Here is a 25,340-nt window from a genome sequence, read left to right on the forward strand (position 1 = left end):
TACGATAAAAGTTTCAATTGTTCAAATTAAACTTTAAACTCGAATGTGATTCAAAATTACCCTCCAATCGAAGCTGTCCTCCGTGATGGTTCGCGAAAATCCAGGACTGCGATTGCACGCGACCTTCATGTACTCGCGTAGACGCACAGGGAAGTCCGTGTCTCGAAGTTGAAGAAGATAAGTATCAGGTCCATTTTGGTAACTGGAAAATAATTTATTTTCAATCATTCAAGAGTCTGTTTCCATTGCGTACAGATACTCACTGGCTCTCGCTTCTGATTAGCCCAATCTCAGTGTCGATCGGTTCCCACGTAGGCGATTGACTGTCCCAGCGTTTAGCTGGAGGTTTCTTCACAGGACTGTACGGTCTATCTTCACCAGGTTCAGGAGTGTACTTGTGCCCAGGTGGATAAACCATCCTCGATGGATGCTCGAAAGCTGTTTCCAGTTTGCGTCTGCGGAACCAGGTGCGACAGGAAGCGTTGTTGTACCAATCGCTGCAGACGAATTTTCGTAATTAAAACACCAAGAAAGATGAAGTTTCCTTTACAATTCAGAACTCCACTTGTTGATAATGTTACTAACCGATATAGTTTGTAATAGTTCTTCAAATTCTCAGACGGGATCTTGTACAAATCAAGCGGAGATCTGTCAGCGTACGTTAACCAAGGATGAGCCAGGGCAGCAGTGACGTCCATTCTTCTCTCGGAATTGTACATCAACAGAGAACGAATGAAATCTTTGGCCTCCTCAGAGATGTTGCTCCAACGATCGTCGAAGTCCCATTTTCCCTCTCTGACTTTCAACAGCGTCTCCTTGTCGTTGCTACCTCTGAACGGCGAGATACCAGAGAGCAGGATGTACGTGATGATACCAACGGACCACATGTCAGCGGAGAAGGACACTCCTTCCTTGTTGGTCACTTCTGGCGCGACGAACTCAGGCATACCATAGGACAGCAGCATCAGTTTCGCGTGCGAGATTCTTCTGGCGAGGCCAAAGTCGCAGATCTTCAGATCGTCGCCGCCTGTGTGCGAGATCAGTAAATCTCCAAGCTGCGAAGAGATTCAATATTTGATTACAGTCTGTTTCAATTAAACATTATTATATATTTCTATAATCCATTGACATTAGAAAAGAAATTAACCGTTAGACCAAGATGAGCATATTGATTAGAATGCATGTACTCCAATCCCCACAACAGCTGTCTGATGTAACCAGCAATCTCTGCTTCAGTGTAATATGCTTGTTTGGTCAGATTATCGACCAGTTCGCCACCAGCAGCTCTGTGTATTAGTCAAGGAATATTCTCGACTTAACAACCCTCAATTTCAGTTTAGAAAGGAATAAAAAAATATTTCTGACGAAGGATACAGTTCCATGACCAACGTGAGAGATGTGTCAGTCTCGTAAGCGTCGTGCAGTCGCAGCAGCTTCCTGTGATTCATGTTGTTCATCACGTCTATCTCGTTCAGCATGTACGGCCTGAGCTCTCCCTTTCCGTGCATAACCTTGGCCGCGTAATTCTTTCCGGTGCTCCTCTCCACCGCGTGGTAAGTGACGCCTTGGGTGCCACGACCAAGCTCGTCGCCCAGGTCGTACATCTCGTCGTACGTCTTGTCACGTTTGGGTTTGATGTCTGATTTCCTTCTGTACGTTCTGAATCCGTACTCGTGCTCGTTCTCCTCCACGTACAGCATCACGGAACAGGAAATACTTCCAGCAACGTTTCTTGCACTGATGGAGTACAAACCCTCGTCCTTCTTGATGGTATCGCTGATGACTATGACTGACGTGTCTGGTTCCGTGAATTCAATCTGAAAAAATGACACACTTCTAAAATTCTGGTTACAGTTGAAATTGAAAATGAAGGTATTTAAATGTGGGAGACTTGTCGATTCGTGTCTGACGAGGGGATATTTCTTAAGTTACAAACTTTGTGAGGAAAGGTTCAGAAGGTGCTTTTAAAGGTTGATTGTAATTGTTAATATCAACGAACCCTAATTCTCGAAGACGTAGTGAGAGGTTTCCAGTCCTTGTACCACTTGATCTCCGGGTAAGGAACTCCAGCGACCCGAGCCATCAACTTGCCAGTCCTCCTGACCATCACGATAGTCTCCTCAGGCCTCTGCAAGAACGTCGGGTACTCCGCGATCTGCAGGCGAACTCTTTGCCTAGCTTCGCCGTGTTCGTTCGTAGCGACAGCCTCGTACCATCCCTCGTCCCTCTCCAGCATTCTGTTGATGAACAAAGTGGCTTGGCCGTTCCTCGTGTAGCTCTGATCGTATCTACCACCAGACTCGATCAGCTCGTTGTTGAAGTAGTACGTCATCTTTGGCTTTGGATAGCCGTAGACGAACCAGAACAGGTTGCAATTGTGATTCTTCACGCCGTATTGAGTGTCGTGTTCCTGTCGAAGGAATCTGGGCGCCTGAGCGTAATTGTCGTGAGGTGGTCTCTCGATATCGAAGTCCTTGGGGAAGTAGGGGCTGGTCTCCGGACGGAAGTCGATGCCAGGTGGCAGGTAGGGGAAGAATTTTGGTGGATCTGGCTCTAATTTAGCGCGATACGTCTGCGCGAACGGCGATGGATCGCTGATTCCATATTTGTTCTCCACGCGGATGCGGAACTTGTAATCTCTGAAGGGCTCCAGGTTGCGGATGTCGCAGACGCAGCTGCGGATGCCTGTGCGGGCAGTGAACCAGTCGCCATCCGGAAGTTCGCACATTTCTATTTGATAAGTCACTGGAAGTCGATTTCCTATGGGGATGGATGGTTTCCAAGAGAGTGTCAGATGACGATCCATCATTCTGCTGATGATTGGACGATCGGCTAATGGCAGTGGGACCCCAGATTTCCGATATTTGTCGAAGTCTGCGTATTGGTCGCCCAGAGCTTTCTTTGCCCGTGGTTCCAATGCTGGTGAAAGATGGTAAATAAAATATTAGAATACAGAGAGTTGCTCTTAAATCAAATACAGTGATATACGCTTACATTCGTAGATCAATTCTGCGCTGCAAGAATCTTCACCGTGAGGATTCTTTATTTTCAACGTATACTTCCCAGCGTCCAGTACGTCGGTATTGTTTATAGTCAAACGCAACAGACTGCCCTCTTGGTCCATCCTGATCCTGTCAGTCGGCCATACTTTAGCTCCCTCGAAGAACCATTCGAATTCTGGCTCTGGGATACCAGTGATACAGGCTGTGAACTTGGCTGGCATTCCCTTGTAAATTTCGAGGTCTCCGATTTTCTTCAGGAACGACGGTGGCTCAGCCTTCTCTAACTTTCCACTGAAAAACGAAAGAGCATGCCCGTTGAACGACCAACCTTATTCAATGCTACATCGATCAACTTACATCTGGTCGACCACTGCCAAATTGGCAACGCATTCAGCCTCGCCGCCTTTATTAACCGCTTTGCACTTGTACGTCCCAGAATCGTCGTAGGTGCAGTCCTTCACGTACAAACAGCACACATCCCCGTCGCGCTTGATCTTGTACTTGTCGTCGTCCTGCACGATCGGTTTGTCGTTGAAGTACCAGGTGATATCCGGTCGTGGGATGCCAGTGACGCGAGCCAAGAATTTCGCGTCGTGCGTGGGCAATTGTTGGAGGTCCTTGAACATCTGCAGGAAGTTTGGCGGCTGGAAGATCTTCCTGACGTTCGCCATCGCCTGCGTGGTGTCTTCGCCAAGTGGATTCGATATGCGACACTGGTACTCGCCAGCGTCCTTGGCACTGCAAGGATTTATTTCCAATTCCGTCTTCTTTCCATCGCAGGTCACTGTCAAACGATCGGATGGCTCCACGGGAGCACCGTCCTTGGACCAGTTGACATCTGGGATCGGATTGCCCGTGAAGGACACGGACAAATTCAACGGCTGACCCTCCTCCACGTACACATCTCGCATTGGATTAACGAAACTGGGTTTCTCCTCTGCAACGTCTGGTTGGAGTTTACCAACGACGCTGATGGTACCTTTGCAAGACGACGTGCCTTCTGTGTTGCCTGCTATTACTTGATATTCTCCTGCGTCAGCTGGTGTCACTTTGTCGATGACCAACGCTTGCGTTCCATCCGGTAGTTGCACGGTTTTTATGCGTTTTCCGTCAGGTTTGATCTGGAAACAAAGTTTGTTAAGCGAGTTTGTTCGCGTATATATTAATTCGAAGGACGTACCTCTTCTCCGTCCTTGAACCATTGCAGCTGTGGCGCTGGTTTGCCTAGAACCTTGACCTCCATCTTCGCTGGGAATCCTTCGACAATAGTCAACGGCTGAAGAGTGGTAACGAACTCTGGTCGTTTCTCTTTCTCCTCGACTTCGACCTTGGCTGAGCCAGTGGTCTCCCCAAGAGCGTTAGAGACGGTCATCGAGTACGTGCCAGCGTCCTCTGGGCGGACGTAATCGATCCTCAGACCGATCATACCGTTCGGTTCGTTCATGAAGTATATTTCTTTGCTATGTCGCAATGGTATGCCATCTTTGAACCATTGTACCTGTGGATTTGGGAATGCTACCACTTGCGCTTCCAATTTTAACGGTTGTCCCACGATCACCTTGGCGTCTTCCAATGGTTTGCTGAAAGATGGCTTCCTCCTTTGCGCTGCAATCATTATTTAATTTATTTATTTTTTATATTTATTAGACAAAAGCAACGATTTTAAACGATTTTAATCGAGAATAACGCTCACGTTTAATAGCCACAGCACACAGAGAAGTGAGCTCGCCAGTCGAGTTGCTAAGCACGAGCTTGTAAGCTCCACAGTCCGTTGGTGTCACAGTATCGATCACCAGTCTAGTGGTACCATCCGGAAGTATCTCGATTTTCACGTGGTCGTCTGGAACGATCAACTCTCCATCCTTGTACCATAGAATCTCAGGCAGGGGACTACCATCGACCTTGGCTTTGAGCTCCAGCGTGTCACCCTCGTCCACTTCCGCCGATTTTGGCAGAACGTGAGCCAGACTAGGCTTGATCGTTTGCATTGTTAATTCGCAAGCGGTTTGCGCGCTTCCTTCGATGTTTGTGGCTTGACACCTGATCACGCCAACGTCGCTCGCAGAGAACTTTTTGACAAGATAGCTGCTGTCCACGATACCGTCTATGTGCGTGCTGATTTCGTGTCGATCGTCCTCAGTGATCACGTTGCCGTCTTTCAGCCAAGTGATCGTTGGCTTAGGAATACCGGTCACGCGGACTTTCAGCTCTAAATTGTCGCGATCTTTGACGTCTACGTTGGTCAGCTCCTTCAGGAAGCTTGGAATTTCGGCTGGAATTGAATTAGAAATTATTTGTTATGTTCTTTTTATAGATACTTGGATACATTTATTATTGTACGCTAGTATTTTTTTTAAATTGTAAAAGTAGAAAAGAAACTTACTGTGCGGGGTCAAGTTTGCCTCCGTACTCGCTTCACCTAAATAATTCTTAGCCGCAACCTGATAAGTCCCCTTGTCGTCGACTTCCACTTTCTTGATCTTGAGCCTGAATCTATTATTCCTCTTGTCCTCCTCGAATTCGAACCTCTCTCCACTTTCCAGCACAGTGCCATCCTTGGTCCACGTGATGTCCGGTTTGGGGTTTCCTTTGATGATCGCCTCCCATGTAAGTGAGTCGCCGACGTTAGCCACGACATCTTTCAATTCGTCGATTTCAGGAGGCAAAAGAAGATTCAGGAAGGCCTGATCGTAATAACAGATGGTTGCAATTTTTTTTGCTTAAATCATTGGTTCTAGTGAATTACAATTAATAATAGTCTACTAACGCTACTCTCAGCTTCGCCATATTTGTTCTTCAGTTTCAGCGTGTACTCTCCTATGTCCTCCTTCGTGCATTTTGGCACGGTTAAAGTGACCGATGTTTCCGTTAGTTTATCCGATCCTGGTTTATGCTGCACGGTGAACTTCATCCGACTGTCGTCAGCTGGAATTTCTTCGCCCTTGAAGTACCTTTTTCAAAAATTAATATGAACTCAGAAGATTTCTCGTTAACAATTATTAAAAATAACTAGGGACCAAGAACGTACCCGATATTGTTCCATAATGAACGAGGCAACAATGACAGAATGAGATTACATTATCGATTATTCGATTTAAAATCAAATTTGAAACATAACTCTCTTTCCAAGTAGTAAGTTTTTAATTAATACATAAAAATGTAATATAATCCATACCATGTCATATCAGGGATAGGATCAGCAGTAAACGAGGCGCTGAATTTGCTAGACTTTCCTTTGGCCACATCGACATCCTTCAAAGTCTCGATGAACTTGGGCTTCTTAAGATCGTCAATGGTGCCCACGGTTAAGTAACCCTCAGACATGTCCTCGCCAAGCTTATTGGAGAACGAGCAGGTGTACACGCCTTCGTCGTCGAGTATGGCTTTCGAGAGTTCCAACGTGAAACGTTCTCCGGATGTTGTGATTCTGATGCGTTCACCAGTTCGAAGGGGTTTGCCATCCTTGAACCACTTGGCGTCTGCCCTTGGCAAACTTGTCGCGTGGACCTCGAAGACGACCGATTGGGTCTCGTAGATCGTTTTATCCGTGATGGTCGATTTGATGATGTGAGGTGGCGCTAAGCGAATAATTCGACAATTAATTTTACATCAAACGAAAGGGATGGATGATCGTTGAGCGGTCAGATCTAAAGGTTCGTTTCTATTTGCCGTGCATCTAGTGCGTCGTTGCGCTTGCCACGTGCTGCATTGTTATTTTATACTTTTAATCGTTCAAATGCTAGACAATTTTATACCACTTATGTAGTGTACGATACTTTCGAACAGTGCTGTCTAGTTTCTCATTGTCTCATCATTTAACTAAATAGAAATTGTTTAGCATTTTTAGTAATTGCTTACCTGAACAAAACAGAAGAGGACCTTTCTAACCTGGTTCGATAGATCACTCTTTGTACAAGCGGTAAGTGTCTGATTCGAGCTGAGAAGCGTAAACAAAATTTAATTGTATTCCTTTCTATTACAATTTTAGCGCGATCGATTACTTCCAATTAACTCGTTCGTAAAACAGATACAACTTGAAATGGTACTCGAGAACAATTAAACTTTGTTACGCGCTTCGTCTGGTGTTAACATACACAGGCGAAATACACGATATGAACATGACACGTACGATTAACATGAAAGTCGGAACGGGTTACAAAGGAACAGGCAAGAAAAACAAAGTGTCGTGCTTGCGTCGAAGCGAAAGAAGGCTGCGAACAATCGATGTTAGGACTCCGTCGACCTGCAAGAACGGACGCCGTTCGAGCAGTCGATGGACCGATCCAGTCGTACCTGCGTCTCTAGAGGATTCCTTCTCAAGAATATCGCCCAACACGCTTCGTTGCTGTTTAACGCGATCAAGAAGAGCCTCGAGCTCTTCGTCGACCTCCTCACCAGGAGGAGCGTCCTTCGTCGAGCCGTCCCTCGATACAGATCGTTCCAACGTTCTCTTCGACTCCGTCGAGTCCATCCTCTCTACCTTCGAGCTCTGCCTCGACAAGCCACTCTGCGCGGATCCTCGACGATCCTCCAAACTCGTCTCGACGACCTTCTCCGCGATCGAGTCCACTCGCTCCACTCTCTGCTTCGTCAGTTTGCTCTCCTCGATCGTGGCTGTCTGTGGTTGCTCCAAATCCATGGTCGACATTCGTCTGACGCTTCCACCGTTCTCGATGACACCAGATTGAGGCTGTTTCACTCTTTCCTCAGTCGATTTCTCAGATGGTCTCTCCTCCAGTGATAATTCCTCGATTATGGTTTCTTTGATGAGCGAGCCTCGATAAGGTTTCGAATCGTCGAAGGTCTTTTCGTCAGCCATGACTCCATTCACGTTTGGTTCTTCGTTTGAGCCATTTACTAGTTTCACATCCTCAGATAAATCGGCGCATTGCATGTCATCTGTGCTGACGTCCCTCGAAATTGCTTTCAGAGTCGATTCGTCGTCAGAAACGGACACGATCGACACCCCACGGTTTACCTGAAGCTTCGATCGGTTGTCTTCACTGGTTTCTGAGTATTCTTCGATCAGCACACCGCTCTGAGGCTTCTGGACGGTCTCCTCTTGGACGGTGTAACTGTAGGTGGCGATCTCTTCGACCCCTGGCCCAGTGTCTGTAGTGTTCGTCTCCTGGCACTCGACTTTAGTCGCGGTCATCTTGCTGATCGTGTGGCTCTCGTCGGGACCTGCGAACGCTCTGGCTGGTCACAATAGCTTTTGCTTTCGCTGTTACCTACTCAGAGAGCAGAGACGACCCGTTCTTTGGTCTCCTCTCGTCGAGGCTCTCTCTTTCTGTAGCCACTCGAAAACCACGGCTGCTTTCCGCTTCGACCGAGGCTCGTGAAAGCTCTGTTCGGTGTGGCGTTATTTGCTTTCGTGGCTGCGGATTTTGTGACATTGGCAATTTAGAAAATCGATATCGATTCGTGATTTAAGTTTCGAGATAAAGTTTTTATTCTGGAGAACCATTGGTTGTTGAAGATTCTATCAGTCACAAAATCCGCATTTACGACGATGATTACATGAGACGTGTAAATAGCGAGACGGTTGTTCAGCGTGTGAGACATTTACCTGTGAGTATAGCTTCGTGGGTCGTCGTGGAGGCCACGGAGATCGTGATCGTTTCACCCTGGCCGCGCGTTACTTGGACGCTTTGTTTCTCCAGTTTCACTCGACCTGAATTTATCAGACATGTTTTTTGTGCTACGGTTCTACCTCTACGATTAATCAGCCGTTACTTAATTTTTAATCAGCCTTGATCGACGAGGCGGCTACTCGTGCGGTTTTAATACCTCGCCCCTCGATCGTGCCAATGTTACAATGTTAAAGCTCTCATCGTAAGGATCTCGATGAAATGGCAAGAAGATAAAATACGTGCTCCGTGTTAACGGGAAAAAAGAATAAAAATAACGAAGCTTGCTCGAGTAGTCTGTTCAAACACAAAATTGCGCTAACGTCACTTCTCCAAGTTAAAAATGGGAAAAGAGACTTCTCAAGAGCGAAAAAAAACCCCGGATACGTTCGATCGAACGTTTCAAAACTCTTACCAAAATCTTGCGACAGCAATCTAGGATCGTAGGACACAGAGTCTTTAGAGATTTTTCAAGCGTTTCAAACCGACGATAAAAGATATTTCTCTCCTGCTATATACGTATGGCTCATACTCTGTTACAATTTGTTACTACAGCGTTATTGGCGATCGTTTCGCTACTTATTTTTCTCGACGATCGTTAGGTTACCTTCTGGTCCCGATTCCTCCGCGTGCTGCGTCTTCTTCTCGACTTCCTCTTCCTCGACTTTCTGCGCTTTCGTCTCCTCTTCCTCGACACTGACCTTCTCGACGGTCTCCTTCTTCAATTCCGTCTTTTCCTCCACGCTCTCCTCCGTTTTCGCTATGGAATTCACACATTTTCGGAGTGTTTCAGAACAGAGGTGAGTGACACGGGTAATCGCGATGCATGGAACGGTATAGACACAAGTGAACGTGATTAACACATCGGATAGTCAATTTTACATGTGTACATATAAATACGTCGTAAGAATGGTTTCAATGGTTTCTTTGATGCTTAACAACAAGAAGAGAGTGAAAGAGGGACACGAGAAGACATGTGTGTAATACAGAAACGTTCAAAGAGACAGAGAAAACTGGTTAAAGACACGAAAAAAGAAGGGTTCACGTCAATGTCGGGTCTCTGACGCGATGTAACTTGTATCAAGATTCGCTCGTGGATCGTTCCGTCCTCCTTTTTAACAGAAAACATAGTTCGCAATGTTTCGAAGGGGAAACCTTGTCAACGATTGTCCGTGAATTTTTATGCGAACAAACTGTCACATCGTAGATAAACGGTGAACGATCAACAACAAAACCGAACACGATATCGTACCTTTGCTTCAGTACTTACTGAACGGTGGCAAAATCGAACGCAGCACGATTCGCTGGCGAGATTCTCAAAAAATGAAACACGTGTAACCGGAAGGGGGCACGTTATACGTTTGGAGGGCTGCTCCATCAGTTCTTTTTTATTCTGCAAAATTCTACCGTCAATAAAGCTTCATCTCCATCGCCAATTCTCTTCGTTAAAGACTACCAAGAACAGGAAGTGACGGAGCAGCACAACAATCGAACCCCTTGGCGCAATAGTTGAGAGAGTGAAATCGTTCGGATCCTTACTCATTACTATGACCTTGCTCTTGCTGGTCACGTAGCCCAGCTCGTTCTCCGCTCGAACTTCGTAGACACCCCCGTCCTCGCCTTTCACCAGAGTCACCGTCAGGTCGTAGCTCTCCTGTCGATTGCTGTCCCTCGTAATCTTGATCCTCGCATCCGTCGAAACTTCCTGGCCATCTTTGTACCATTTCACTTCTGGATCAGGCGTACCAGACACCTCGAAGATCAATTTCAAGGTATCACCCTCGTTGATCCTCTGGTCAGCCAGCTTCTTCAACAGCTTTGGCCTTGTCTTCACGATCAACGTCGAACTGGTCTTCACCTCGCCAAATTCGTTCTTCAACTTGCACGTGTACTTCCCGTTTAGTTCACCTTTGACTTCAGTGATGACCAGTTTGCAGAACTCCTCGTCCTGCGTGCGCACGAATTCCTTTCGTTTTTCTGTGATCTCCATGTCGCCAATGTACCAGTGGATGCTTGGTGTTGGGCATCCCTCGAAGTCGACCTTGAATTCGACGTTCTTGTCGCCCTCTGTTACCGTCATGTCGGTCAGTTTCGATCTGAACCGTGGCAGACCTCGTATCTGGTGGATAATAACAGATTAGAATATTTTTGGAAGCACAATTGGTAGATTAAGTGATTGAAATATTAATTTTAACTTGATGAACTAAATACAGAAGGTTAATAGCAAATAATTTCTTTTATAAGTAGTAATTGGAAGATATAAAAATGATATTGTTGTTGCTCTACTTGCCCTGATTTTGATTTGATCAGACACAGTTCCGTGGTCAGAGGAGACTTCCGCTTTGTAAATTCCTGCCTCCTCACTGGTTATACCCGTGATCCTCAGGATGAACCGGTTACCCTCTTTAGTAATTTTCACGCGCTCGTCCTCGACAATTAATTCTCCGTCTCTGTACCATTTAATACTAGGCGGCATCACGGATTCAACGTCAACGGACAACGTGAGCATCCCGCCTTGGTCGAGGATCACTGGCTCGCCCAGCCTCTTCGTGATCTTTGGTGGACTTAACACTTTCAGCTTCCAAATTTCTGTCGTCTGGTTCACTTCGTTCCGCGCTACGATCGAGTAAGATCCAGTATCATCTAAACGAGCGTTCCTGATCGTCAGGTTGTAAGTCTCGCTGCCCTCTTTGGTGATGCTTATGCGATTGTCCTCGCGGATCTCCTGACCGTCCTTGTACCATTTCACTTCCGGTGCAGGCGTCGCTTCGATCTGCAACGTCATCGTCAACGTTCCTTCGACGAGAACAGTAGTGTCTGTCTGCTTTTTAGTGATCTTCGGCGCAGATTTCACGATCAACTCGATCTGAGTCGTGTCCTCGCCTAATTCGTTCTTCGCCCTAATTGTGTAGACACCAGCGTCCTTCGCAGTGACGTTCTTGATCACCAATGACATGGACTCTTCGTCCTCCCAGAGGTATTTGTATCTGCCACCAGCGACGATTTCTTCCCCGTCTTTGGTCCATTTGATGTCTGGTTTTGGGTATCCTCGGATCTGCAGCTCCAACATGGCGGAACCGCCAGCGCTCACTTCGGAGTGTCTTGTTTCTGAACGCAATTTAGGCTGTTCAGGGTCTTTCAACAGCTGGTGCACGGCTCCTTGGACGGTCAGCTCAGCGCTGCAGCTGATGTTTCCTATATTAGATCATATATTCTGTGATCATTCAAGATAAAGATGATTTATAGTTTATAGAGAGCCATTGAGCTCGTCTTACTGGCACTCCAGATCATTTGTAAATAATGAGAGGCTATTAAGATTAAGTCATGACACTTAAGATAACAAGAAAATTCATGAAAGAGAAAAGGATGTCATTTAAAAGTGAAAAAGTGTCATCGAGATCGTTTCAATTGAATAATTCAAGGTCAAGGTCATTAGAATAATTTACAAGTAATTAGAATCGATCTAATATAGAGTAGAAATTACAAAAGTGATTGAATTATTAATACCTGTGCTGGTTTGCGCGACGCAAGTGTAGAGGCCAGCGTCTTCTGGCTTGACATGCTGGAAGACCAGGGCCAACGTGTCTTCGTTGTCCTTGAACAGCACCTTAAAACGTTCTTCAGGGTCGAACGGTTTTCCATCGCGCAACCAGGTGAATTGAGGCTCCATGCCCGGCTCGAGGAAGTCCTCAGGAAGGAACAACATCTTCTCATCGGACACAGTTACCGACGCTTCGCAGGAGGCTTCTCCATATCGATTCTTCGCGGTGCACGAGTATTTTCCAGCGTCCTGTTTCTGAACGTCCGCGATTACTAACTCGTAGAAGCCCTTATCTGCCTGCTCAGTAACGATCTTCACACGTTGATTACTCGCGTCGAGCAAAACGCCATCCTTAAAGCTGTATCACAAACGAAGTCGATTATTTCAATTAAATATAACAGTTTATATTATTCTTTGTTTAATGTCGATGAAAAGCGAGTAGAACGTGAACGATCAGCTTACAATTTCATTTCAGGATTGGGATCTCCCTTCACTTTCACCATGAAACGTAAATAGGTGTTCTCCAACAGTTCAGTGTCCTTCAGTCGCACCAAGAAGATGGGAGCGTTGGCTTCTGCTCTCGCTTTCTTCTCTTCAGGTGTTACTAAGCATCGAAATGGAATTTTCAGGCTTCTACGTGATTTCTAGTCTGTAATGGCGTTAATTGAATGTACTCACGTTTCTGCACGATCAGCTGAGCAGTGCAAGTCGATTGGCCCTCGCTGTTCATAGCCCTGGCTATGTAAATTCCAGAATCTGACTCGAGCACGTTCTGAAGCTGAAGTCTGAACGTTTTCCCGGTCGCAGAGGCTGTCACGCGATCTGCCAATCTGTCGTCTAATGGTTTGTTGTCTTTCAACCATTGCACTCTTGTCGTTGCGTCGGTGTGCAGTAGAGTGCACTCGAAGGCAGCCATGTCTCCAGCTACGTGAAAGAACAGTTCACGAAGTTAGTGAAGAGATAAAAATTGGCAGAAGTAGAGCGCAGGGCGATTTATCGTTGGTCATCTAGAGTTGCGAAATTTATACAGAATATGATATAGTCAAGAGTAAACACTTGATTTTACAGAAGAAAATAAGGGAGGAATCTCTCAGCTGTTCCCCAATTAAATCCAAATTAAGGGGGAATAAAACAACAGCGACCAAAGCTGAAGTAACGTGTGTTTGATTTCTACGTACAAGAACGAGGGGAGGGTATACTTTAAATGTATCTATAAAAAATGTATTTACAAGTCTAATAAAAATTGAAGTACCGCACGTCTCATATTTTTTTGGTGCTTATTTTATTTGGTTTGGTTGATGATGGAAAGCGTGCTGCGTGTGAAAAGTGTTCTTTCTCCGCGCGAGAGCAGAGTGGCTAAGTAAAAGAAGAGAATGAAACGATCGCAGAAAAAGTAGCTAGTCGAAAAAATATGAACGACAATAAAAGCAGAACGTGTTAAATTAATGAATATATAATATAGAGAAATGAATGTGAAGTGTGCGTGTGAAGATGTTGTGTATACTTTTGATGAATGATGAAGAGAACAACATCTAGGATTAATTGTAAGCTTTGTCCAACCGCTTAGTGGAATGTTTCGAAGCAATTTTACTCAGCTGGCTAAGAAGATAAAGTACAAGAAGAAGAACCGAGCGAAGACGTTCTAAACGATACGATAGAAGACTGATAGTAAAAAGTGCGCAGTACAGTGGATGATCAGATAGTTAGACAAATTCTGTGTCACTTTACCTACGGCGTGTATCAATTCCACGTTATTTTCTGCAATCGCTAGAACAGTAAAAATCGATCTTATGTCACCTGCACGAATAAATTCCTTGTTTCAGAGCTAACTAACATGGCTCTAATTTGACTAGACATCGCATTCAAATGTGAAATCTTTTTAATTCAATGTCGACAATTTTCTTGATTTCTTCAAATATTTTTTTTTTTTAATGATTGCAAAATATTCTAATATTTGTATCACTTACGTTCAACGCTGGAACCTTCGAGAGTCTTGACGAACACGGGCTTTCCTATCGAGCTTCCACTTTCGATCTTTGCTACGTTCGTTTTGCTCTCCACTGAATTGCCCCCTATATAAGCGCTGGAGCTGGATTCCATTCTTACCGCGCTGCTCGACGATTCCATGTACGCGGACATTGCAGCCTGACTGGTGGACACTGAAGAATACTCTTCAAAGTTGAATAAAAGACCAAGTTAATCAAATATTTGACCGAAAACACATTATTTACTTCTAACAGTGTCTGCAGACATTAATAAAAAAAACTAGTGAATTTTAATTAAATATAAACTGATATCACTGATTTCGTTTACCTTCGACAACTTTCGAAGAGCTGCTGAAGCGACTGGACGAATATCTTCGAGACATGTCTGCGCTTTCCTCCTCAACCTTCGCTTTCTTCGAATCTGGATTATCCTGATTGCTGTCCCTCCTCTTTTCCGCAGCCTTTTCTTCCGGATTCGAAATTGGCCCCGGATTTCCTTGAGCTTTCTCTGCTCCTGGGTTTCCTTCAACTTTTTCCGCTCCTGGATTTCCTTGAACCTTCTCTGGTCCCGGGTTCTCCGCCTTCTTTGGTCCTGGATTCGCCTCTGGTTTTGGTCCTGGATTCGCCTCTGCTTTTGGTCCCGGTTTCGCTTCTACTTTCGGAGGGCTACCTGGGTTCGCTTTAATTTCCTCCTTGGTATCAGGCACTTCCGTTAGCTGCAGGTCGTCCGCAGCGTGCTCTGCGAGGGCTACTACGTCGCTCGCGTACTGTCGTATCTCCCTCAGCCAATAGGCCTTCACTGGGTCCTTATGCGCTACTAAAGTGATTGGATAAGCGGGGCTCGCTGGATTGTGGAGTTCGAAGGACCGTATGTCGCCTGGATGATCCTTCACTTCTACTTCCGGCAGCTGAAATTCAAGTTCGACATAAATTAGACTCACTCTTGTGAAATACGTAAGATATCTATTTAATATTTGTTATGTTATTGCATCATTTAAAAAGGGGATGCAATGAAGATGTTTGTAACGTATATTTCGAAAGAAAATGTTCACTCACTCGAATAATATCCTTCAGGACGAAGATGGACCTGTCTTCCGATATTCGTCTGACTTTGCAAACGAGTATGCGCGCCTTGAACAGGAACAGGTACCTTTCCTTGCTCTTGCCGTCCTTGTCGATCACCGTGTACCACTCCTGTCGATATAGAAACGTCTCGATAGAAACTATCTTTGACTCTAATTACGAGCCATGAACGTTTATTTGAAATTTACTGACGTGAGTGAGTAGTCTGCCAAGCTTGTGGATATTCCCCTTGTACCCTTCGATATTGCTTATGAACTTGTTGTCCGTCGCTCTATGGGGGATACCTAGCATCAACTCCAAAGCCTTTTGGAGGTCGTCGCAGTTTTCGCCTAGTCGGGTCGAATACTTCACCAGCTCCTAAGAAAAATAGTTTTTTCGCGCTTTAAAAAGGTGCACGTCGGAGTGGAACATTTTTACATCGCGTTTTAAAGGCGAACGGGTTTCTTTTCGTCTCTTTCGTCGAACGGGCCGCGGTTTTTCTATAAGAGAGGGATGGCGGGGCGAGAAACGCGTCGCGAAGAGATGACCCGTTTTTAGCTCGCTAAATCTGTACGGCGCCCACTCGTTCGCACACCACGATGGAACGGTCTGTCGCGGTATTGCATCTACGCTAGGAACAACTTTGTTGCTTCCCTTGATCTATATCTACGTCCGCTGTATCATAAATGTAAAATGACGCCGTTAGAGCGGACTGACCTCTGGATAAATCGGTGTCATTCAGGCATCTTGTCAAAATTCTGTATTTTTAGAACGTCACGAACCTTCGAGTTTGCATACCCTTCGATTACTGCTAACGATTCATTCAATGCAAAGATACGCGAACGTGAAAGTGACGTAGTAGTCTTGAACTCTAGCGAAGGCACTCGAAAGAATTTGCAAAAACCGTAGAATGCAAGTTACGTTTTGTTTTCATAACTTCTCGTCACCTTAACGCTCTGGGCAAGCGGCCCAAATTTTTGGTCGAAGCCAACGATTTACTGACAATATACTAGGGTTACACGGTACGACCAATAACACAATGATTATCGATCACGTGCGGTTCGTTATTTACCATTTTCTTGGCCGTAAATTCGAACGGAAGACGGTCGAATTAGGTCGCGGGTCACGCGTTTCTTTTTTCGTCCCATGAAAGCACGGTCGATACTCGTGAAAGTCGGGACACGAGATGATAATTAATCGTTTGATGAGTACGCGATTTCAAGGCGAACCGGGAAGTATTTTAGCGCCGCGCTATTTTTGTCTGACAGAATGAAATTTCGCCCCGGATATAGGTCACGTGCGGATTCTACAGGTCGCCCTGTCTCGCAGCCAATTAATTCATTCTTTTCCTCTGTCGATATACAATATCGCGAAAAAGTTTCTTTCCCATTTACTTTCATTTAAACGAAACTTAACACCGATTTCGTGGCGAGCACATGCAAAATTCATGATTCACCCTTTGCTCTTCGACAATGGGAAAGAAATAGAACGTGACATTTTACGAACAAATGCGAATAACGCAATACAAGCTTTCCGGCCAACTTAGTTCGATAGTTCATGAAAAACATTTACAATTTACCGTGCAACGTTCAGTGTGCTCGATTAAATACAATCGCGAATTGTTTAATAGGGCGCTATGCAGATTAGAACAATAGCGTTGTAAAGCATTCGACGTATTATCAAATTTCACTTATAACATCGCGCGAAAGTTAGTGTTGCGGATGGTTTATGCGAAACTGCTGGAATGCTTTCAAGAGGTACAAACGGCAATGTTGTATTTCTGTCATAACACCCTTGAAATGTATTTTCGATCCGGATCCGCGAGACAGTGTTTAATAATTCACCGCGGGCCGTTTTGTAAAGCGCGAAGGGAAAGATGGCCTTTCAGAGGTGGTGTGGTTACCTTGAGCAGGAGCTGGTAGTCGTTTATGCGTTGTATCGGAAGCTTCAAGTGCTCCGATAGGCTTTTGTCGTCACGGAGAGTCTGGCTTAGCTCCTGCGAACAATTCCATTTTCTTAACGATTTTATAATCCAATAGTGCACATTTCAGCACGTTGCTAAAAATGTTCTATATACATGTGTCTGCAAAAGCAAATATTTAACGTACTATCTTTATGCACGCGAATATACGATACTCGAAGTTTAGTCAAATAGCAAAAAAATTAGTTGAACAATTTTCGCAGCGTACTGTCCTAATTTTTCAGGTTTGTTTAGTGCAGACGAGATGTAAAGTAGAGACGAACTGAAAATCGGCCATCGGAATTCCCCATCGGAGAATAAGCGAATTGTTCGTTGCCGTAATTCGACACCAAGATGAAGAGACGAGTATTTTTGGATGCGACTGGATTTTCCACGCAACTATTTCCTATCGAATAGCAAATTTCGTGGTGCAGGAGAGAACTTCAATGCAACGATGATAAACCATCACGAGGGAATTATTAATTAATAATTTATGTTTCAAAATCTTCTCGAAGCTGCAAGCCTTTGAAACATCAAAGTCTCGTAACTTACGTGACTTCTATTTTCAAAAATTCCAAATCAACCATCCGTCACAACCACTGTCACCGTGTCGCGATTAAATCGAATCGATCTGAAGACAAAAATCCCCAGAACAACCTTCACAGAACTGACACCCAGAACTTGGACATACGAGTCGATCTGAGGAGCCATCTTGAAGACACAGTGTATCAAAAAAGCGACGTTGAAAAACTGGGAAAAAACGTGAGGGATCTTGTTCACCAAAAATGGAGGAAGTCCAAGCGGGACAAATCGAACGGATCGATCAAGGGCCAATTGATCGCAACGTACACGCTGAATTAAAGAGTCTTCCCAGGTGAAAGGGTTGGCGCACCTTGGCGGAGGTCAAGGGAGGTAAACACCGTTGTTCGTGTTTCGAGTCGTTGGTTCGAAGAGGACACCGTGGCTGGTCGCCGACTGGACCGGGTCTCTGCTCTTCCGTCGATTCTCTTCCTCGAGGGGGATCCACAGTCGGTGGTTACCGAAAAACACCAGTCGGGAGACCAATACGGCCACGGCTATACTTAGACGCCGGACGAACTCGTGGACTGACCACGCACAAAAACAACGTGAACAGTCCTATGGATCGCGGGCACCTTTTGCTCGCCGCAGACTGTTCGAATCTTCTTCCAGAAACGCGGAGGAACCCGTAAAGCTGCTTGCAATTTCGACGTCTCGCGAAGTAAGGACTCATCAACTTCGAACTGTTTCTCTTGTGGAGAGAAGGTTCAGTTGTTCAGATCGATACTAAATAATTCTTTGTGGAAAATCATGCTGAGAAGGTGAAACAAAGTTTTCTGGTACCAGCTTCCGTTTTCGTGAGAATCCATTTTGAACGTGCGTGACGCTCTACTCGCGATCGACGTGCACGCGCTGTGAATTTTCAATGGCGATTTTCCGAGAGCATTGGCAAGTTTTTCAGAAAGGTTTCGTTCATGCGAGATGATGTCTTTTGGGTTCGTTTCTAATCAGAATATAGACGAGTATTTCAGTTTGAGGCGGGATCGAGAAGAAGAGTATGAAGAATCGTCGCTACGGTGTCTTCAAGTTTTGTTTCTCGCGCGTTTGGATTGTGATACATAGATAAAGCTTACGCACGAGTATGTCAAACTGGTAAACGAGAATTGAATGAGTGAATGAGAGAGGCGTGAACAGGTCTGGACGTCGTAAATAGCAGTAGCGTACGAGAAATCCTAATGCACCTGAAGCGTGTCGCTTTGAAATCGGACACGTTCCGCAAAGTAATATCGCATAATCTAATTTTAATTTCGGGCCACATTAAATGACTACCACATCGCGTGAAAATCTTCGCGGTGTTCTTGAGTCAAGTTCCAGAAATAACGGGGCGAGTCATGAGAAAAAAAGAAACTGCCAGCGTATTAGAAATAACAAAATATTCTATTACAACGCTTAAGCACGCTTCGATCGCCTACGCTTCGCGTTGGAGCATCGCTCTTTCGCTATTCTAGAACCAATAACTTTCTTCCGCTATTATTAAAGCTCGAATCAAGCCTGAAAATTTCGAATCACCGTCTACGATTCATCCGGATTTTCTAAACGCTCTGCAACATCGCACCGCAACATTTCACCGCGTTACGCCAAAAAAGACGTATTCATCGTACGATTAAAAAAGAATGGTGTCAAGTGAAAGGAACGTGGAATCACCCCGATGAATTTAGAAACAAGAACAGCGCGCGATTCGAACACTCTGAGCAGTACTCCCGACGCTGTACAGCTGAGACGCTTCGAGCTTCAGCTTCGTTTTTTCTTCGAGCAGAAGATTACGCTGGCTGCTGTCATCGCTTAATGACAGCGACGGTGACGTCGCCAGCCGATAACGTGACCGCTTTCTTCCTTTTCTTTCCGTGGCACGCGTCTCGCCGCGAGGCTATCGTGCATAAGTAAGAGGAGCGAAAGATGTTCCGTCCGTTAAGAATAAACCAAGCTATTTCGAGGGCTGGACAGACGCCCGCTTACCCCCGCTTGTTATGTAATTGCGAAATTTCCTTCGATTCATGCTAACGGCCTGTAGAATCATGGAAAACCCTGCGACTCCTTTACGCCACGCGCGATCTTTTGAAAAATCATTTTTCATCGACCCTCGCGCGAGTAACCAACGCTAAAAATGGCAAGAAACGTAACGAGCCTGTATAAATAGCTTTTAAATCCCTATAAATGAAGAGTATCCTTAAATTGTCGAAACGCGTAGGATTATATATAGAACGGGTCAGTGAAGATTGTCGTGGATGAATTATGTTCGAAGCAAGTCCGCCTTGTTATTGCAGACGCCAGCGTCGGGACGCCAAACTACGTCCAACTGTTGACAGAGATCTTTCTTACCGTCCTGATGGTTCTCGTCTGGGTTCTGTTCTACAAGCTTGTCATCTGTAATCTCCGCTCTTTAGTCGGTAATTAGCTTTTAGTAGCAAAGTTCAATGATATTTCGTTAATTCAAGCGTTCGATCAAGTAACTGACCTCGAAATATTCTCGTACCACGTCGTTCATCTGGAGGAACTCTTGGGCCGCTGGTTCGTCCCTGCAGTAGGCCACATGTTTGTCGAAATCCCTTTCCTGGAACAACGATTCGTTTCGATAAATGAAATTGCATAAGAATCAACGACGACGCGATCGAATATTTGTCACTTGTGATACTCACCAACCGCAGAAACGTTTTGCCCAGCATACGTGGCTGATCCGCGTAGTATTTAACGCCCTCGATCAACACCCTGCCGAACGATCTAAGTAAGATTTCGATTAATTTTCACGCTAACAAACACACCATGCCTACGTGCTGAAGGCTGCATCCTTCCTGGTTTTTCTCTTTCAATGCGACATTTAGGGTGCAACGGCATACGTGAGCGATTACGACCGTTAATTCTGCCCTCTACGCTGATTAAATCACGATGAGTTACATACAGGGGGAGGTCGTGAAATTATGATTAATTAATACTTGGGGTCGGAACACGAGTGAATCGAGACACATCTTGTTTTTTAATTGGGGTGCTACGAATAGAACAATCGAATGTTTTATTCAAACGAGACACGCTCTGACTGGAGACAGCTGATCAGTGAAATCATTCGTTCGCACCCTGTCTGACTATACGCGGAGTCCTCTACTGCTGCGCCGGATTTCAGAATAGAATCACGGCTTTTTATAATAACAAACGATTCTTTTTATCTCGTTATTGCACACTTTGCTCGAAGAATGAAATCACACAGGCCAGAGTCAATCGAAGCGTGCTCGTAAAACGATGATGGGAGGGTGGTAAAAAAACTTTCCAGAAAGCAACGCTTTGCTGCATTTTAAACGCCGAGTGGAATTAACTGCGAAACACGAAACACACGAGCACACAAAATCTGACTTACGTTGCTTACACATATCTCGCTGAAGAGAGAATTATGTATTCGATGTTCATTTTAATGGAGAGCATGTGCGGACGTGTTAACGTGCGTGCATGTGTTTCGTTTCTTGGTATAGACAAGTTTCTGTCGCGGATTAGACATTGCTCGTTGATCGAATCGAGTGATACGAGGATATCATCAATTTACAATCTGAGAATATCTGTTTGCACGAAAGAATCGTGTCTCGTGTGGGGTATTTTGTATCGAGTGTCGAATCGAATCGTGTCGCAGTGAATTTCTCCCCTTCGCCAACCTGACTCAGCATCCGAGCATACGTACGTATTGTGGAAATCGGCGATCTGCTTCAGGTTCGTGAAGATTATGTCCTTGTTGTCGCGTACGATTCGTGGAACGTCTGGATTATCGAGAGGCAGCAAGTAACGTTCAACTACTTGCTGGAGGTCCCTGCCAAATTCTTCCTCGGTCTCGACCAATTCCTTTACTACCGCCCTGCAAAAATCGATCATCGATATTTATCTTTCTGTGTAACTCTGTGTTAAATATTGAATAAGTGTTAAATCTTTTGTATTTAAAGTTTATCTATTACAGAAAAAGTATTAGAAAGATGGAGGAACGACTTACTCCCTTCGATATTGCGAGTCTTCCGGTCGATGTCCAGCTGCGGTGTCCTCGCTGAGGGCGGTTTGCATCAGGATCGACATGGGCAGCCATCCTTCCCTTGAATCAGCTGTACGAACGTACACTCTGAAACAAGAAATTATTTATTTAGGATGTTAGTACGTTTATGCATTCAGAATGAATTTAAATGTGCAGAAAGGTATAGAACAGACATAATATTTAAGTACTTTCGAACTGAAACGGATCCTAATTTACTAATTTGAAACGTGCTAGGCTATTCGTCAAACGAGCCTAGGACTGGCCGTAAATTTAGTCCAGACGTGTTTTCATTGTCCGTAGCATGGTAATTGGTCTGCTTTAAATGGTACTGGCGAATTCAAGGCCTAATGGGCCGAACAGACCCGCCAACAAATTTTGCGTTCTGTTGAATGAACGACGAGCACGAGTACAGGGAGGCCTGTTGCCTTAGTCATTAAACTTAAATATAACTCACCACCGCCCACACGTTTCTATATCCGCCTATTCTTTATAATATAACTCGATGTATTTTTATCCGTACTAATAACAAGTCTCGTCCAATTAATTATATCCTTTCCTCTATTTCGACGACCGGAAGAGAGACTTTCAACACTGTACTCCACTCGAACAACCATCTCTTCCAACTAATAATCCATTTCTACCGTGTCTTAATTATGTATCCTGCAATAACCGACGTAATGATTACTCTGTATTCATTAATAGGACTCTTCTGGCTCTTGCGATCGGTAACGACTCGATTCTCGCGGAAGTGCACGCTGATCCGTCATTTTTACCGCCACGTTGCGGAGTTCTGACGATTCTGCACGATTCGCGACAGCAGGCAGACGTAGTGCATAGTAAATAAAACGCAACCCATTGAATACAGCCGCTGCCAAAGTGGCGGATCAAACTTACAGCTTTATTTTCAGAACTGGCTGGTATTTCGCCTTCCTTGGAATCGAGGCTCCCTGGCAAACCAGCGAAGCCAGCCATTATTCACCTAGTTATGTAACCAGGAATTTATTTAGATGTGACATTTGACGTTGGATTGATAGGACGTTTTGTTGACCGCGATGGTTGTTGCACGGTTGATAAAGAGAAATATCGCTCGTGTTTCCACTTACTGCATTAACATCTCGCGAGCCAGGCCACCGATCGGACATCACGATATTGCGACGATGATCAGAGGCTTCAAATTGACAATTTATAGGCGTATTATCAAGTTCGAATTGATTTTGGCTGACAGCCAATCACCAGCGATGTGTCAAAGTATTATCGTTTTTGGAGACACTTATAAACGCTCAATCTTCTTTAATGTCGTCGTAAATCATCGTAATCGGTGCATTAGAGTTAAACGAGCCGAAGCGACGGCAATAGTTGCTAATATCTCCAATAATATCCTCATTTGAGGCCGTTCCGTTTCCAAATCGAACGGAAATATCCGCCTTTGAAGTGCGGAATCGACAAAATCGCGCTCTAATAATTGAAAGACGAATTGTGATAACTAAAAGCGGCGCGATACGAGATCGAAAGCGATTCGACGCGCGAGAGGCGTACGCGTTTCCACGGGAAAATCAAACAAATCACGGCCAGCGATACCGTGAGTAGTTACAGAACCGAGCCTGTGTAATTTCAAGGGATGAAATACGACGAGTTCATTGGCTCCGCCGTTAACGTAATGTTCGCAGGCTACTGTTTGACCGGAGCACCTGTCGTTGCTATATTTCGTGCACGAATTTAGTCGCCCACGAACGGAGTCGCCCTCGTAAACGCGCGTTCGCATCGGGATTTCCGTGTTCAATGGTAATCTTCCGGTTTCCACGTGCTCCATTTGTCCATCTATCGTGGCTTGATCTCAAAATTGATACGCCTTGGTTGCACTCGGCGAGCCATCTCGTTCGGCTGCGTTCTTCGCGTGACAAGCAAACGAACGAACGCGAGAACAATAGAAGAAACGTGATTTAGCGACAGAACTGCGACTGTTCGCTCCGTATTTCAATCGTTCCACAGCCTTGAGAAATAATATCGATGCACCCTTGGCGAAACTATCCACAACCAGCTTCCATGTAAATCTGTTGCCAATTAATCATTACCAGGGGTATATCCTCTTGGATTTATCCTGATGCAATTTAGGTTCTTCTGCAGTTTTTGATACTTGAAATCCTCTCGTGGTCAAATAAAGCTCTCTCGAAGCTGATGCTACAAAACTTCGAAGAACTTCGCGGTCGAAGTTCTTAAGCATTGCTACTCCCTATCTAATCTTGCTACTCTCTCATCCAACGTGACAGTGAACAATAATCTCTTCAGAGTCCTCGATGGCACATTTTTAAGTGTATCGCAAAGAACCTACTCTTAAAATCCATTCGTAAAGAACGACGTTGAACATTCTGACCTAAATTCGCGCGTGCTGACACGTCCACTGCTATTCACGCGTCTGGAACCTGCTGATACGTTACCTCTGGAAGGTGGTGTCCGAGGAGGATCGCGGGATGCTTCTAGCACGGGAACCTGCGTACTTCCGACGCGGTCGGACCGATAATTTGTGCCAGGCGGCCGAGTTGTCCAGCATTTCGCCGATCTCGCCGACCTCCAAGTCAGGGTCCAGCTTCATCTTCCTACAACACGGGACAAGTGTCCGCAATAGAGACAGACGATCGTCCATCCGTCGCGTTCCCCCGAATCGTTGCTCTAACGAATCGAAAGCGATTCTAATCCGCGAGTGCACCGCGCAGACTAAACATCGTTCCCTGGTAATCGAAGCAACGTTAGCGCGGGTTGCCGCGTTAAAACGGGATAAACGGGGGTTCCCGTCCGTGGGCGCATTCGAATCCTGGCCGCTCGGATCGCCAGCCGTTCGCAGTTTTCTTTTGTTACTCGTATTTGCTCGGCGTATTTATAGCGTGCGCAACAAGCGAAGGCAAATCAAGATCGCGTTTCCAGCGAAAGCGTTCCCAGATCGCAGAGACCGCGGCCCTGATTATTTTATCCTGCTCCTGCGGGGATGGCGGTGGCCCAAGCGCGGGAAACTTTCCATTATACCGTGCGACGCAGCCACTCTTTCTGCTAGAACACCGTCGACGTGTTTTATAAACGAGGCCGCGGTCGAAACGCAGCCCGCGAAAGCGTCCCGCGGCGTAAAAATATCGCCGCGAAAATAAGCAAAGGGGAGGCCTCCGCGGAGTGATCTTTCACCGTTTGACACGCGGATTGACCGTGCCTTAATCTCTCCCTCGATATCATTCGTCATCCGTATTTATTTCTGGCGGCACGATCGCGTTCGTCTGCGCCGTTCAGAAAAGCCTCCTAGGAAGCTTTATCCAGCTTCCCATATTTTTCTCTCTTTTCTTTTCGTTTCATTCTTTTTTCTCTCTCGTCCGTTGGGAGGCCTCTCTGTTTGTTCAGCAATTTCTGTCAGTGATATTAGTTTTTCTTGCAGGAATTACAGGCGGTAACTGAAGAACTGTAGTAACTTTTAGTCAGCTTCGAGTGAGTTTCGCAAACGCTCGTTCGAGTTTAGAGAAGCGTGTGGCGGTGCGATGATCATTCGTGAGTAGCGTTCAGAGATTTAAAATTGTGAATCGTATTAGAGAAGATCGTGTCTA

The 25,340-nt window shown here is 45.3% G+C and overlaps 1 protein-coding gene across 2 annotated transcripts in view; it reads right to left on the reverse strand.

Annotated features, from left to right (window-relative positions):
- Obsc (Obscurin) overlaps window positions 1-25,340 on the reverse strand; it is a 40,874-nt gene that overhangs the window by 2,595 nt on the left and 12,939 nt on the right. Inside the window, exons 3-34 of one of the 2 annotated variants that reach the window (XM_076906623.1) lie at window positions 24,195-24,353; window positions 21,724-21,846; window positions 21,421-21,591; window positions 20,396-20,477; window positions 20,215-20,310; window positions 17,124-17,216; window positions 15,434-15,598; window positions 15,215-15,352; window positions 14,487-15,066; window positions 14,141-14,344; window positions 13,902-13,940; window positions 12,852-13,097; window positions 12,636-12,777; window positions 12,140-12,531; window positions 10,923-11,827; window positions 10,172-10,751; window positions 9,240-9,392; window positions 8,572-8,676; window positions 7,296-8,186; window positions 6,178-6,580; window positions 5,770-5,953; window positions 5,386-5,686; window positions 4,696-5,274; window positions 4,183-4,607; window positions 3,360-4,123; window positions 2,995-3,293; window positions 2,000-2,919; window positions 1,375-1,817; window positions 1,148-1,286; window positions 586-1,055; window positions 264-497; window positions 61-202 (exon numbers count right to left, since the gene is read on the reverse strand). In XM_076906623.1, the coding sequence (XP_076762738.1) occupies window positions 61-202; window positions 264-497; window positions 586-1,055; window positions 1,148-1,286; window positions 1,375-1,817; window positions 2,000-2,919; window positions 2,995-3,293; window positions 3,360-4,123; window positions 4,183-4,607; window positions 4,696-5,274; window positions 5,386-5,686; window positions 5,770-5,953; window positions 6,178-6,580; window positions 7,296-8,186; window positions 8,572-8,676; window positions 9,240-9,392; window positions 10,172-10,751; window positions 10,923-11,827; window positions 12,140-12,531; window positions 12,636-12,777; window positions 12,852-13,097; window positions 13,902-13,940; window positions 14,141-14,344; window positions 14,487-15,066; window positions 15,215-15,352; window positions 15,434-15,598; window positions 17,124-17,216; window positions 20,215-20,310; window positions 20,396-20,477; window positions 21,421-21,591; window positions 21,724-21,846; window positions 24,195-24,353 (10,567 nt within the window). The remainder of the gene's footprint in view (window positions 1-60; window positions 203-263; window positions 498-585; window positions 1,056-1,147; window positions 1,287-1,374; window positions 1,818-1,999; window positions 2,920-2,994; window positions 3,294-3,359; window positions 4,124-4,182; window positions 4,608-4,695; window positions 5,275-5,385; window positions 5,687-5,769; window positions 5,954-6,177; window positions 6,581-7,295; window positions 8,187-8,571; window positions 8,677-9,239; window positions 9,393-10,171; window positions 10,752-10,922; window positions 11,828-12,139; window positions 12,532-12,635; window positions 12,778-12,851; window positions 13,098-13,901; window positions 13,941-14,140; window positions 14,345-14,486; window positions 15,067-15,214; window positions 15,353-15,433; window positions 15,599-17,123; window positions 17,217-20,214; window positions 20,311-20,395; window positions 20,478-21,420; window positions 21,592-21,723; window positions 21,847-24,194; window positions 24,354-25,340) is intronic. The other variant, XM_076906624.1, reaches the window with a different exon arrangement.

The sequence above is a fragment of the Xylocopa sonorina genome, chromosome 13 (genome assembly GCF_050948175.1).
Source record: "Xylocopa sonorina isolate GNS202 chromosome 13, iyXylSono1_principal, whole genome shotgun sequence".
NCBI classification, from domain to species: domain Eukaryota; kingdom Metazoa; phylum Arthropoda; class Insecta; order Hymenoptera; family Apidae; genus Xylocopa; species Xylocopa sonorina.